Here is a 14,382-nt window from a genome sequence, read left to right as displayed (position 1 = left end):
GCAGAACACACTAAATGCCCAAACAGGGGGCAGATGGAGAGTGGAGTCCTGATGAGAGGCGGGGAGAAGAATCCCTAGAAGCACATGGCACCTCAATGTCCTCCACCGCCTGTAGCCTAGACACCCCTAACCTGCCATAAGGCAGAGGGACCCTCCTGATTCCTCTGCTTGAAGGCCTCAGCTCCTTCAGAGTGAGAGCCAGCTCCATATCTCAGTTTACCCGCACACACGCAGGCTCCTCTCCTTCCCTCCCCTCTCCCATCATGCGAGGCCCTGCAGCCATACCTGCCTCTGCCCCCACCTTTGTCCCTGCAGGTCTCTCTGCCTGGCACCATCTCACCCCACTCCTACCTGCCCCCCAATACTGTCCCCACAGCCCCACAGCCACCTTAAACAGCCTCTTCTGCTGACCCTCAGATGGCTTTGTTGTCTGCTCCCTCTTGTGTGTCAGCCCTGTGAGGGCAGGGACACCATCTGACTTCTTCACCGATGGCCCCTCGGGGGCTAGACCAGTATGGGGCCCGCAGAAGGGATGCGACAGATATTTGGGAAGAGTGAAAGGAATGGGCAGGGTTTGAGCTTGCGGGACAGTCTGAGGGGCCGAGGCAGGAGAGTGCCAGCCGTACATGGTGGGCGTAGGGGGCCCAGGACTGGAGGCAGGAGTGCTGGGGCAGAGCCATCACCCTGCGCTCCTTTACCCAAGAAAGCTGTTGGGAAAGAGCTCACGTGCTGGCCAGGCTAGAACATGAAGTCCATCTTTCAAGACACCCTTCTCTATTCTTTCTTCAAAACAGTAATTCAGAAGCCCTAGGTTTGCCTGGCAGTTCTTCACAAGGGCACGCAGTGGTACACACTGAAGTTTTGTTGAAGGAATAAACGAATGAGTGCCTGGTAGTCTTGGAGTCCTATGACTAACCTCTTGGGGCCTCAGTTGCCCACTTGGAGGGTGGGGGTGGCAGTGACCATCAGGCCACTCTTAGGGTCAGTTGAAGAATGCCAGAAATAGCAGATGGGAAGCAACTGTCTACAAATACACCAATTCCCACCTGCACCTTGGGGAGAACATCCCTGCCCATGCAGCCCGCCCCCCTGCCAAGCCGGGCCTTCCCACATCTTCTCCGAGGACCTGGCCTTGCCCCTGAACTTGGCAAAGTTTGCCACTGCTCCTCCTCCGCCCTCCCCACATGGACCTAAAAAGCCAGGCCTGAAGTGCACCCCCTGGCTGCTGGGTGGGTTTGACCAGCAGGAGATACCAGTGAGAGAGCAGAGCAGGGCAGGGATGAGAGCAGAGCATTTATCCCAAGTTCCCTCCGGTGCTGAGGGTTGGCCACCAAGGACTGAAAGCTCTGACAGGCAGCCTGCTGCAGAGGTGCCCGGGGCCCTGCACTACCCCTACCCTGTGGGTTCCTGATGTCCACCCAGGCCACTGTAAATCCCTCCTTCATTAAGGCTCTTCAGATTAGCGGTTGGATAGAGCCATCTGAGGCCTGAACTGACAAACGCCCTCACTCTCTACACAGCAGCCGAGTCTTTCACACACACGACCTTGAGGTAGCTTTAACCACACTTAGAATGATGCCCCACAGCTCCTTCCTGCCTCCCCAGGCCCTTATGAGCTCTGACCACATCTTTTCCCCCCTCTCCTCCCTGCCCAGCCAGTCACACAGGCTTCTGGCTGATTCTAGTCCTGCCAGGCCCATTCCTATCTCAAGGCACACATGTGGCCTGTGCTGTCCACCCAGAAGCCTCTCCTGGTATCGCCTTGCCTAGTTCCCTCACCTGCTTCAGGTCTTTGCTCAGAGATGCCTTCCCAGACCTCCCTGCCTAAAGAGCCACACTCCCCCACTGCACCCCCTTACCAGCTTTATCTTTCTCCCAGACGCATCACTAACCGCCGCTAGGTGTGTTTCTACCCTCCATTCCCTCTGTGCGCACTCAAGGGGAGGGGCTTGGCTGTGCACACCACTGTATCCCGGCCCCTCAGGCAGGGCCTCGCACGTGACAATGCAGGAGACAGCTGCTGAATGAATGAACCTGCAGAGATGCACGGGCACCATGCTGGGGGGGCGGGGGAGGGCGGAGGACGACACTAAAATACAGGGGTTTGGCCATGTCGTGGTCTATGGGATGATGCGGTGGTGGTAGTTTCTTCCAAATTGGAATACGATTTGTAATGGGTGCTGGCAGCAGAGTACTCAACCCATTCAAACTGCTGGGATCCATCTCTCTCCTCTTCCCTGAGAGAGAACAAGGAAGGCAGTGGGCCTTTATGGGGGCCATCTGTCCCCCCGCCGACCCCCAAAGGCACAGCAAAATCTTCAAGCCATGTTGCAGACAGACTTTGAAATGCATAATCGAGATTCTGAAGTTGAGAAAAATCTCGAGTTTCATTTTGCAAATCATACAAATAAAGCCTGCTAAGAACCTGGCTGGCCGGGCTGGGCAGCAGCCCAGGGCTTGTGCGTGGGGAGCCTGAGGCCCAGCATCGTTCTATGTATGCAGAAAGGGAGCAGGGGCTGAAGGAATGGAGGGGAACGCCCTGCTCTGTGGCCGGCACGTCCCCGTCATGCCTGGTCCTGCCGTCTGGCACGGAACGCGCAGCTTACCACCTGCTCCTGGGACATTCACTGTCTGCATGGTGGGGTGGCTGTGTCACAGCTTGAAGGCGCAATTCCTTCACACCCACCCAGTCCGACAGCGCATGGCTCTCCTTGTGGGCTCTCATTTAACCTGACTCTGCAGGGTCCAGATATGAATGGTGGCACAGGCAGGTGGGCAACTGCCCACAATGGATGGGGTAGGGGCAGGGGCTCACAGCCCAGCCGGCTAGCCCCTTGCCCAAGCATAAGCTGACCCTGAAGTCAAAGTTCAGCGGCTTCTCTGGAGATCACAGGCAGCAGCAGCACTGTCGGGACTCTCCTGGCAGGAGGCAGCTTACCAAACAAATCCTAAACAGACACTGGGGCCTGGGCTCATCCCATACAGGTTCTGGGTCTGATTGGGCTGGAGCGGCCAGGCCGCTATCCCGCCATATGCCCCATCGACAGGGCCTTGCCATCTACCATGAGGGGGATGCACTGCAACAGTGTTCAGCCACGATGCCACGCAGCTGCCTCCAGGAGGACAGTGGGACAGGGACGGAGGCCTGAGCTGGTCTAGAGGACTGCTCACAGCGAGCGGCCTCTGCTCCCATCAGAGCAGCGTGCACGTGGGGCTTGCAAGACAGGCTGCTCTCGTGTCATTGGTATGCATGTTTCCCAGCTGGGAAAGCGCTATTAACTCATTTTTCCTCACAACAAAACCTAAACCTACCACGAAGGTGCCGTTATTCCCACCTGACAAGTTAAGAAACCTGTCCATGGGACTGAAACTGGAAGCCGGCTGTCTAGCTGGCCGAGCCTGAGTGAGGTTCTGGGAGCTGACACTTGGGAGGGGTGGCTCAGGTTCCCGCATGCACACCAGCAAGGGGACAAGTGCTGGGAGGGGGACACACTCTAATCACAGGGTCTGGGGAAGGGTCAGGCCTATGATCAGGGCAGGCTGAATAGCCCCTTTCCCATCTCACAGCCCTTAGGCTCCTGAGCATTCCTCACCTGGGTGTCACCTCTGGGTGACAACTTGGATGCTAACTGTCAGAGAACTGCTCCAGCTCAGAGGGGAAAAGCCACACAGCAAAAGGTGGGCTTCATCCCACAGAAGAGCCAGCAAGGCTCACACCCACCCTGGAGGGTGGGAGGAAAACCTTTTGGTCAAGTGTAGGGCCAATGAAGGCCAAGCCTTGACCTGGGCAGTGCTGGGGCCAGATGAGCAGAGCCCCAGCCCAGGGCCCAGAAGCCAGCTGTGCGCCGAGCCCCAGGAAGGTGGCCTCTCCCACAGAACAGGCCCTTCTCCTCTCCTCTCCTTCCTCACTTGGGGTGCCATGCACCCCTGGCTCACTGCCTGCCTCCTGCCACACTGACCAGCAGCAGCCCAGTGACTGTGGACACTGCGCTCACAGGAGCCAGCAGGTCAGCCTTGCTTCTGCTAAAGCTCCAGCCTCCCCTTTCCTGGCTCAGCCTGACGTAGCCAGTCGGTGGCCATGTGGCTATAGCAGGAAGCCGGGCATCCACCCACCCGGCCAGGTGAAGGACTTGAGTTAGAAGGCTTCGGTCTCCCCGACCTGGAAAGTAGAGGCAAAGGAAACATCTGAGCCCCACGAGGTCCAGGCCCTGCCACATCCTCACCAAGGGGTTCGAGACAAGCTGCTGCCCCCTCCGAGCCTCGGTTTCCCGCTCACCGGGCTGGGCAGGGTGCTGTGCGAAACAACACCAAGGAGCTGGCCCAGGCCAGGCTACCTCAGTGCCGCACTGGAGTCTGCTTTCTTGACCTTTCTCTTATGACGTCAAGTGACCTGGGAGGACGAGCAAGAGCAAAGAATGGGAAGAACATTCTCCAAGTTGAGACCCAGCAATGAGCACAAAACAAAGTAAGTTTAGGAGAGGCAGTAACCTAAACAAGAGGCTCCCCGGAGGAAACTAGCTCTGGAAAGCACCACCAGTGTTCTGCCTAGAGGCCAGGTGCCCAACTCCCTTGCCCCCGCAGAACTGCCAGCGAGGCAGTGGCTGCTTATACACCCCCAGGCCCCTAGGAGGAGAGGCTACAGTGTTTCATTCTAGCCAGACTGGCAGGTATGAAGTGGTATCTCAGTGTGATCTGGATTCCCATTTTCCCAATGGCTAATGGTGGTAAGCATCTTCTCCTGTGCTTATCGGCCATTTGTACATCTTCTTTGGAGAAATGTCTATTCAGATCCTTTGCCTACTTTTACGTTGGGTTGTCTTTTAATTATTGAGTTGTAAGAGGTTTTTTAAAATATATTCTAAATGCAAGTCCCTTACTACATATATGCATACCTCAGAGGTAGAGTGGATTCAGTTCGAGACCACCACAAGAGTGAACCAAAATAAAATGAGTCAAATGAACCTTTTGGTTTACCAGTGCTTATGAAAGTTATGTTTATGCTATACTATAGTCTACTAAGTGTGCAATAGCATTATGTTTAAAAAACAATGTATATACCTTAATTTAAAAATACTTTATTGCTAAAAACTGCTCACCATGATCTGAGCTTTCAGCAAGTCATAATCACTGATCATAGATCACTATAATAATAATGAAAAAGTTTGAAATATTGTGAGAATTACCAAAATGTGACACAGAGACACAAAGGGACCAAATGCTGTTGGCGCTGAAAGACTTGCCCAACACCGGGTTGCAGCAAAGCTTTGATTTGTAAAAAAACATAGTATCTGCAAGTTGTAACCAAGTGAAGCACAGTAAAACACGGTGTGCCTGCCTGCACGTGATCTGTAAATATTTCTCCTTTTGTGTGGACCATCTTTTCATTTCAATAATGTCTTTTGAAGCACTTCACCTGGAAAGTAGAGGCAAAGGAAACATGTGAGCCCCAGGAGGTCCAGGCGCTGCCACATCCTCACCAAGGGGTTCGAGACAAGCTGCTGTCCCCTCCGAGCCTCGGTTTCCCGCTCACCCGGCTGGGCAGGGTGCTATGTGAAACAACACCGAGGAGCTGGCCCAGGCCAGCTTTTAAATTTTGATGGGGTCCGGTTTATTATTATTATTCATTTATTTTTATCACCTGTGCTTTTGGGTGTCCTATCTGAGAAACCACTGCCTGGTCAAACCACATCTATGGTCAAAAATCAGTTGATCATAGATGTATGCCTTTGTTTCTGCGCTCCCAGTTCTATTTTGTTACCTATACATCTACCCCTAGGCTAATACCAACCAAACTGTTTATTTTCAGCTGTGGTACAAAACACATAAAAATTTACCATCTTGGGGCGCCTGGGTGGCTCAGTCGTTAAGCGTCTGCCTTCGGCTCAGGTCATGATCCCAGGGTCCTGGGATCGAGCCCCGCATCGGGCTCCCTGCTCAGCGGGAAGCCTGCTTCTCCCTCTCCCACTCCCCCTGCTTGTGTTCCTGCTCTCGCTGTCTCTCTCTCTGTCAAATAAATAAATAAAAAAAAATCTTAAAAAAAAAAAAATTTACCATCTTACCCATTTTTAAGTGTACAGTTCAGTAGTGTTAAGTATATTCACACTGTTGTGCAACAGACCCCTAGAACTTTTTCATTTTATGAAATGAATTTACTGAAATTCTATACTGATTAAATAACTCCCATTCTCTCCCCCAGCTCCTAGCAAGCACCATTCCACTTTCTGTCTCTCTGATTTTGACTACTTTAGATCCCTCATGTAAGTGGAATCATAGGGTGTTTGATTTTTTTTTTTGGTGCCTGGCTTATTTCACTGAGCATAATGTCCTCAAGGCTCATCCACGTTGTAGTACATGTCAGAATTTCCTTCCTTTTAAAGCTGAATAGTATTCCACGGTTTTGATTACTGTAGATCTGCAGTAAATTTTGAAATTGGGAAATAGGAGTCCTCTAAGTTTGTTCTTTTTCAAGACTATCTGGCTCTAGGAACCATCTTATAACCCACTCTGTCCTAGACCCCTTGCAGCAGGAGGTGCTGAAGTTCCCCAGCTGAGCCACAGGCAGTGGGTGGGAGGAACTGGGACAGGGGTGCCCATGCCTCAGCCTTCTTTCTGGATCTCATTAGTGAATTTCAGAAGCCTCATGATAAAAGGCCCCAATGCCATGTGGCCTCTCTCCTGGGCCACTCACATGGACTCCAAGAAACAGTTTTTTTCTGAGCACAGACTGAAAGTCTAGGGCTCAAAATCCTGGTGGAGACTGTAATCTTGGAGATTTTAAGTGATGTAATAGCTACACTTAGGGCCCTTATGGCCAACAGCATGTGTGATCTTCCCTAAGGTGTGGAGAGCATTAGGGAGCCCTGCTTCCTCAGATGCCCCTGGCCCTCGATGTAGGCTAGCAGGAGGCCTGCCTTGGGAGGCCCAGGGGGTCAGCCTGTGTGCAGCAAAGCCAACCTTGGGCAGAAGCGCAGCCTTAGGCAGGCATCAGAAGACCTAGTAGAGGGGCTAGGAGCCATGGGAGATGCTGACACTGAGGAAATGGACTCTGGGGTCCTGGTGAGAAGCTCAATGGGAAGGCCCCCAACCCCTCACCTCATTGTTACAATAATCCTGTGCGAATACCACAAGAGAAGAGTCGTGTTGCCCCCCTCCCCCGCCAGCTGGGATCTGAACCCAGGTGAGCCCACGTTCAGAGCCCACATTCCCTCTCCCTCCCCCAGAATTCCTGCGGCCAAGAGCTAAGCAAGTGGTTCCCTGCACCCTGAGGGTAGTTCCTCTGTGGAGGCCTGGGGTGGGGAAGCTTACGGAACAGAGCTTTAGCTGGGGAAACTTGAAAGACCTGAAGGATCTGGAGCAACATGCACAGCCCCTGGGGCCTCTCTGAAGGCAGGGATGATGGATGTTCCAGCCAGGTGGCCACTGAGCCATGAGATGGCAACAGGAAAATGCCACTGCCAAGCCCACAGGCGGATTTTATGAAGAAATGTGCTGCTGTTAAATATACATAGCGGGAAGTGTCTGTTACCAACAGCTGTGTTTGGAAGGCAGTCACTGCTTGTCAGCTAATGGTGCCACATGAGTCACTGAGAGCACTGGTTGTGTCCCCCATATCTGGGGACAAACTGACACCCGGGCCTGGGCAGAAGCATGCCCAGCCCCCAGGACAATGGCATGCCCCAGACAAGGTCAGCCTTAACTCAGGCTCTCAGTGCAGCGAGGTGTTAACGACCTGCCCTTCAAGCTGGGGTGACACCTGCTGCTCAGCGAAGGTCTCTGAGTCAAGTAGGCAAAGGAGCCAGCGGAGCCCCCGGGCTGCACCAGGGCCTAGGGTGTGGCGGTGTGGCGACCTGGAGCTCCGGAGGCACACCTGACACCTACACAACTGCCATGTAAGGGGGGGTCTCTCTCAGAATCACGACCAGCATTCCCTCTCAGAAAGCCAAGGAGCCCAGCCTGGGAACGCAGCTAACAGAAAAGCCAGCAGAAACAGTGTGTGATGGCTGTGGGAAGGTTTTCCGGGAAGGAAGAAAAGGTAGCCTCCGTCCCCACGACCAGGGGTGGCTGGATCAGCTGGGGTCCACCCACCCCACAGGCCATCCGAGGGTGACCAAGATGACCTGGGGGACATTCACAGAAATGGCAACAAAATGGCAAACAGCACAGATGCTCTAATGGCGGGGGGAGCAAAGGAGCAACTGGGCCAGGGTGAGGCTACCTGAGCCCATGCCAGGCTGTCCCTCTCCTCTGTGTGACCCTAAGCTAGGCATGCAGATGTGAAGTAGAGAGAGAACAAGACCCCCACCTCCTGGACCTGAAGTATCTAAGAGCTTCAGAAGTGACAGTCAACGGCGTGTGTGTATGAGAAGTGGAAAAAATACACATATAAAATAGCTTTTGTTTTAGGGTGGTAGAACTGTGGATATCCCCTAATTTTTAATTTTGACATAGATACTATTTTTCACTTTTAAAAAACTCATCCAGCAAGGGGACAGGCAGGGAAAACGGCAGCCTATGCTTCGCACCAGGTGGGGCCCTTTACATGCATCGGCTCCTTTGAGCTCAAAGCCATTTAATGCGGAGGCTGCGGCTGGGTGCTGGGGGCTCTGTGGGGCCTGCATTGCAACTCAACTCTCCCTCCACCCAACCCTGCATCTTCCCCTCCTTTCCGTTGCGGCTGATCCCTAAGAGGCATCTTGTACCCCAAATTCTGTCAAAGCATCTGCCGCAGTGTGGGGAAGGTTTGGGCTCAGCACAGGAAGCTCCAAGTCCTGCTAAGAGCTGACCACAGCTGGGGGGAGCATCTGAAGAAGGGAACACCAAAGGCGGTGGAGATCCAGATGATGGATGCTAGTGTCCCTTCCAACCAAGACTCATAAGAGCTCCCGCACTGAACTCTGCTGCTCTCAAAGGAGGGAAGGAGGAAAGTTCCCAGAGCAGTACTGGAACATGGTGGGGGGCAGGGGCAGTGTCAGCCATCGGGCCCCCGAAGACTGCTGCAGAGGGGGTTTCATTAAAACCCAGGTCTACCTGGATTCTGAAGGCCCAGGGCACCAGAGGTAAGGTCCACTGCAAAATGTAGGCTGGGCAGTGAGGGAACTAGGCTCAGGGGGTTCAGCAGCAGCCAGGAGAGCCAGACGCCCTGAAGCAGAGACAAAGCCCAGAACGAGATCCCCTCGTTCCCCAGGCCTACCAACACCACTGCTCTGACAGAAATCAACCAAACTACATGAGCATGTTGGGCAGTCACCACTGTGACAGGGCACCTACCTGTGCCTAGTCCCCAACAGAATTTTGTCAAGTAACAACTTCCTGTCATGTAACCAGCGCCAAGCCAGCAGCCATCCCTCCAGCCAACTGCCCTTCCTGGGTCTTGAGGTCCCACAGAGGCTGGTGAGGAGGGGTCAGCGGGGAGTGCGGGGGGAGCCTCTGGGAGGAAGAAGTTTCTGAGCCTGGACCTTACTGAATAGGGGAGCCAGACAAAATTATAGACTACAGCCAGACTCCAAGGGCTGCCCCTGCCCCGCCACCCTGGCCCTCTCTGGCCCTCGCCCACACCAGTTTGGCTCAGCCAGCACGGCCACACGCCCAGGCAATTTGCCTGATCGGGGCTCTCTCCCTGTCCTCCAACCTGCCCACTGTCCCCCACTCTGCCCATGGCCGCCCTACAGGTCTCAGCTTCGCGGGTGCCTTTGTGGCACCGCCGCAGCACCTCCACTCCTGTGTGTCCCCCATTATCTTCTTTGTAGCATGTGTCACAATGGGACTAGCTTTATTTGCTTGTTTGCGTATTTTAAAATCTGCCTGTCCCTTAGAAGGTAGCTCGGTGGGGGCCAGCGCTGTGCCCAAGGCACTTTCTCCAGTGCCTCCCAGGTGCGTGAGAAGGGGGTGGAAGAGCACACATGCCACACTCCCTGCACAGATGCTCCATGCCAGCAGAAGCGAGCCGGCCGGGAAGCCCCCGAGAGCGCTTAAGCCTGGGGCACAGCTGTTAAGAATTGCTACATCATCTGCTTTCCAAAAAGAGCTGGAGGAGGCTGTCAGCACCCAACCCCCATGCAGCAGAGGCTGTGAAGATGGTTCTGGCAGCTGCACTGGAGAGGCGAGCCCAGGGGCAGGATGATGGCACGGAGGCCTCTCTGCAAGATGCGTCTGGAGGAGACGGAGCCTGCAGCAAGGCCCTGGGACAGGAGGCGGTGGGGGGGGTGTTCTGTAAGGCATCTGGGGGATGTGCATGCAGGGCCATGCTGAGGACAGTGGAGTAAGAGTCACTACACAGGCCCTCACAGACAAGAGCTGATGAGTGTGTAGGTCCTCATCCTTCAGCCCACAGCTAGTACTGGAGCCTGAGATCCTGCTTCGGGATCCCGGGAGCCACTCCTCCCTTGATCCCTTGCTGCGACCCACAGTCCTCACCAACTCTCACCTGGAAAGCTGGACCACTCTTGTAAGGACCTGCCTCCTACATCTCTCCTGTCCCGTCCATTCCATGCACCACTACCCAAGATCTTCAGCAGCTCCATCAACTCAGATGCTCGTGGGCTCTGGGAAAATCAAACCCCTCTCCTGCCCCCAGCGGGCTGGCAGCTCACTCACCCGGTGAGTCTTGCTGTAGGTGTAGAGGAAGGCCAGTCGGTAGAGGCTCTTATAGTGCTGGGGGAAGCGGCTGAGGCACAAGCGGAAGGAGGCGATGCACTGCTCCGTAAGGAACTGGCGCTGCTCCTCTGCCCCGGCCGGCAACCCCTGGGGAAAGGCTGCTGGCTCCCCCAGGGGGTCAGCTCTCTTCCTCCCGTCCCACAGGGCAGGTGCAGATGCTGCCGGTTTGACAGCAATGCAGGCAGAGGCTGGGGGGTCTGTGGCAGGCTTCTGGCTGCCTTGCTCTGTGGCCCGGAAGCCTTCTGTGCTCTCCAAGGACTCCTCAGTTTTCCCTATGGGTGAGAAGAAAAACAAAGTCACCTCGGTAGTGGTCCACCACCAGCAAAAGAGGTGCCTTAGTGAGGTAACAGGCACAGCTAGGCCTGTGCCCTTGCTAGACAGGTGCTGTACTCAAAAGACCCAGCAGTAGGAGGCATGGGGCCCGGTGTTGGCTCTGCCCCTGCCGGCTAAGGCCTCCACAGCCTTCCCAGTCTCCTCCCCTGTGAAACAGGGTGTCCCAGCTGGCACACAGCAGAGGGGCCCCGAGGCTGCAGACAGTAGGGGTTGCAAGCAGGGCTCTGGGCCCCCCTCTGAATGGCAGCACAAGGCTGTCCCGCCTCCGAGGCCTGTGCAGGTGCCTGGGGAAGCAGTCCATAGAAGGAAGGTGTGGCCGCCACCACCATGGAATAAAATAGCCAGGAAAGGCGCACAAAGGACTGCACCTGCTCTACCACTTAGCACTTCAGCCCACAGCCTACCCGACACCCTTCTCCAGGGCTGCTGCTGCCAACTCTACACGAACGAAGAGCTCACACGCAGGAGAGCCCAAGCTGGGTGGCAGGGGCTGCAGAAGATGACTGGACCAGGAGGGAGGGATAGAAGGAAGAGGGTGGGGGCAAGCATCAAGGGTAAGGGGGCTCCTTGGGCACCCTGGAGTTTGGCAAGGCCTGCGCGGAGGAGGCCAGAGAAGCAGCCCGGCACCAACTCTGAAGCCTGTCTGCCACAGTGGGCTGAGCCCCTTCCCGCCCTTAGCCTGATGGCCCCTTCCCAACTGTAGTGGCAGCCAGGAGAAGGATGGGGCCTGCTGCGAAAGGGCAGAGTGGTCAAGGACTAAGGTCCCAAGTTCCCCCAAGCAAAACCACGCAGCCATCAGGTGCACATCAAGCTCTTTCTGCCCAGGAAAGAATCTGAGCAAGACAGAGCCAAGCTGCTCAGCACAGCACGCAAGGCCACCTCCCATCAGTCCTGCCATTCCTCCTAGCTCCCCTCCTGGCCTCACACCTTGAGACCAACCATGGGGAACAAACACCTTGCTCTTTGTTCCCACCTTTCCACTGCTGCTCCTTCTGGACACACCGTCTGCACTCCCTCCCCTGACTTGCCCACTGCTCTCATCCTTCTGGACTCCACTCGGTGTCACCTCCTCCTGCAGGCCTCCTCAGCCCCAGGGTGGGGTTTGCAGAGAGCCTTGTGCACCCAGCTTTTTGGTATCACCCATCCCACTGTATTTATGCACGGATGCCTCCCTCTCCCCCATCGCCCAGAGCCTAGCACAGGGTCTAGCTTGAAGCTGACTGAATGCCTGGAAAGCAGATCACATCTGATCTTGACACTATGCTCTCCTTTCAGAGGAGCTCAGCAAACCATGCAGGTCCCACAGGCACCCACTCAGAGCTCAATGACTGCAACCAGGAGTCTGCTCAGGGCCGGCATCTTACAGGGGACACCAGCGCCTTACTCACAAATGTGCCCGATTACTAGTGTTCAATTCAAGGGACACATTTCAAATATAGCTCAACAAACACATTCTGAACAACCACTCTGGGCCTAGCCCTGTGCTAGGCACAAGGGAGATAGGGAAATAGGATGAAGATGCAGGCCTCCCAGGGGTTCAAATAAGATGCTAAGCATGTGCTCACACACAAAGACACACAGGAACAGGTTTCCTATGGAAAGTGGGCAGAGGATCAAGAATTAATCCAAAGAGGGGCGCCTGGGTGGCTCAGTCGTTAAGCGTCCACCTTCGGCTCAGGTCATGATCCCAGGGTCCTGGGATCGAGCCCCGCATCAGGCTCCCTGCTCGGCAGGAAGCCTGCTTCTCCCTCTCCCACTCCCGCTGCTTGTATTCTTGCTCTAGCTATCTCTCTCTCTGTCAAATAAATAAATAAAATCTTTTTAAAAATTAAAAAAAATAAAAAGAATTAATCCAAAGAGCTCAGAAAACATGTCTGAAGACACATAGGAAAAAATAGAGATGCCAGAATAAAAAAAATAAAAAAAAACCTAGTGGCTTTGGGATCTGCGTGGCCTCTTGGGTGACACGCCTCACCCACAGCATCCACTCTTAGGGCTGAATGAGCCTCACAGGTCACGTCAGTGGAAGAAACGGGGTCAGAAATGTCAGTAAGCCCACACAGCGTTTCCCAGCCAAGAGGCCCAATCCTAACCCTGGCAGCGTGAAAGTGAGAAGACTTCCTCCTAAGATAAAAAGCAAGCGAAGCAAATGCTCTGGCCACCCTGGTGCCTGCTGCTGGCAAAGAGGACTGCCTTAGAATGCCCATGGTGCACTAGGCCACCTCCCACTCCAGCCACTGCCACCCAATCCGTCTTGAGCATGGCACTCAGGCATGGTCATCAGGCCTCTACTTGACCAACAAGGGGCAGGTGCGCAGCCACGGGATGGCGGTCCCTGAACGAGGTGCCTGGTAGCCATATCAGCATCCTCGAACCATATCCTGCCCTGGGCCCAGGTGGCAGGGAGGGCCCAGGCCAGGCACCCGTGTCCACTGTCTGGACCACAAGCTGTTGACAAACTCTGCTGTCGTCAGAGTGATATAACAGAGTGCCCTTGTGTTTAGGTAGTGAAATCTGGGCAGCTTTTTCCTCTATTAAAAAGAATAAACCTTTACTGTGGCTACATTCACATTATATACATTTTTTTGAAGCTCTGACCCCTAAGAAGGTGAGCTTCAACTAGCTGTAACAGTCACCTGTGGAGAAACCTTCTTCCTGGAGGCGCCCTGTCAAAAACCAGAGTGGAGAAGTAGAGGGGAGACGAGTCCTCGGGAGCCGGCGCCCACTGGACGCCGTGAGACAGAGGGCATCTGGAAGGGCGCGGCTGTCAGAGCCGATCTTACTTCCCCTTGGCACCCGCGGCCTGGCACAGACTTGGGTTCCATTACGCCCTGCAGCTCAACAATGCCCATGAAATTTGTGACTGAGCCCTGTGCCACTGACCGTGACAGAAGCAGCAGGCTGGTGGCAGGGCCACCCACAAGGGTGCACCTGAAGGGCTGGGGTGTGGAGCACACTAGGGGCACACACCCAACCCTGGCCCAGAACCATATCCTGGTTTTCTGCAGGGGGCCGAAAGCTGCGGGAGTCCTGGTGGCCAGGGTTCCCACCCCTTGGGAGCCCGGAGGAGGGGGTGTCAGAGACCACCACTGACCAGAGCCAGGCCTAGAGGAACCCACTGCTCCCTGTGCTGTCTGCCTGGTGCAGGCTCAGAACACATTCCCTGCTGCACCTACACTCCCGACAGGAAGTTCACCAACTTCACTGTGGTTACGAGGAAAAGCTGGGCTTAGAGCAGAGAGATGCATCCACAGAAGTAAGATGCTTCCCTTCAAGCCCACCAGCTACTGCGGTGACTCTGGTTCTACTTGAACTTTCTCTACCGGTGGCAAGCCCCCACACTGTCCGCTTAAACCACTGGCTCTGAATGGAAGAAGGGCAGGGGTGGGATGCCCC

At 54.9% G+C, this 14,382-nt stretch overlaps 1 protein-coding gene across 1 annotated transcript in view; it reads right to left on the bottom strand.

Annotated features, from left to right (window-relative positions):
* The window catches only part of CABIN1 (calcineurin binding protein 1), a 155,512-nt gene that overhangs the window by 50,711 nt on the left and 90,419 nt on the right, over positions 1-14,382 (bottom strand). Inside the window, 1 exon segment of the mRNA XM_044921054.1 lies at positions 10,594-10,925. Coding sequence (XP_044776989.1) covers positions 10,594-10,925 — 332 coding nt within the window.

This window comes from Neomonachus schauinslandi, chromosome 14 (genome assembly GCF_002201575.2).
Source record: "Neomonachus schauinslandi chromosome 14, ASM220157v2, whole genome shotgun sequence".
NCBI lineage: Eukaryota > Metazoa > Chordata > Mammalia > Carnivora > Phocidae > Neomonachus > Neomonachus schauinslandi.
Note: the sequence above shows the minus strand (reverse complement) of the source record. Positions and strands in the feature narration are given on the sequence as shown.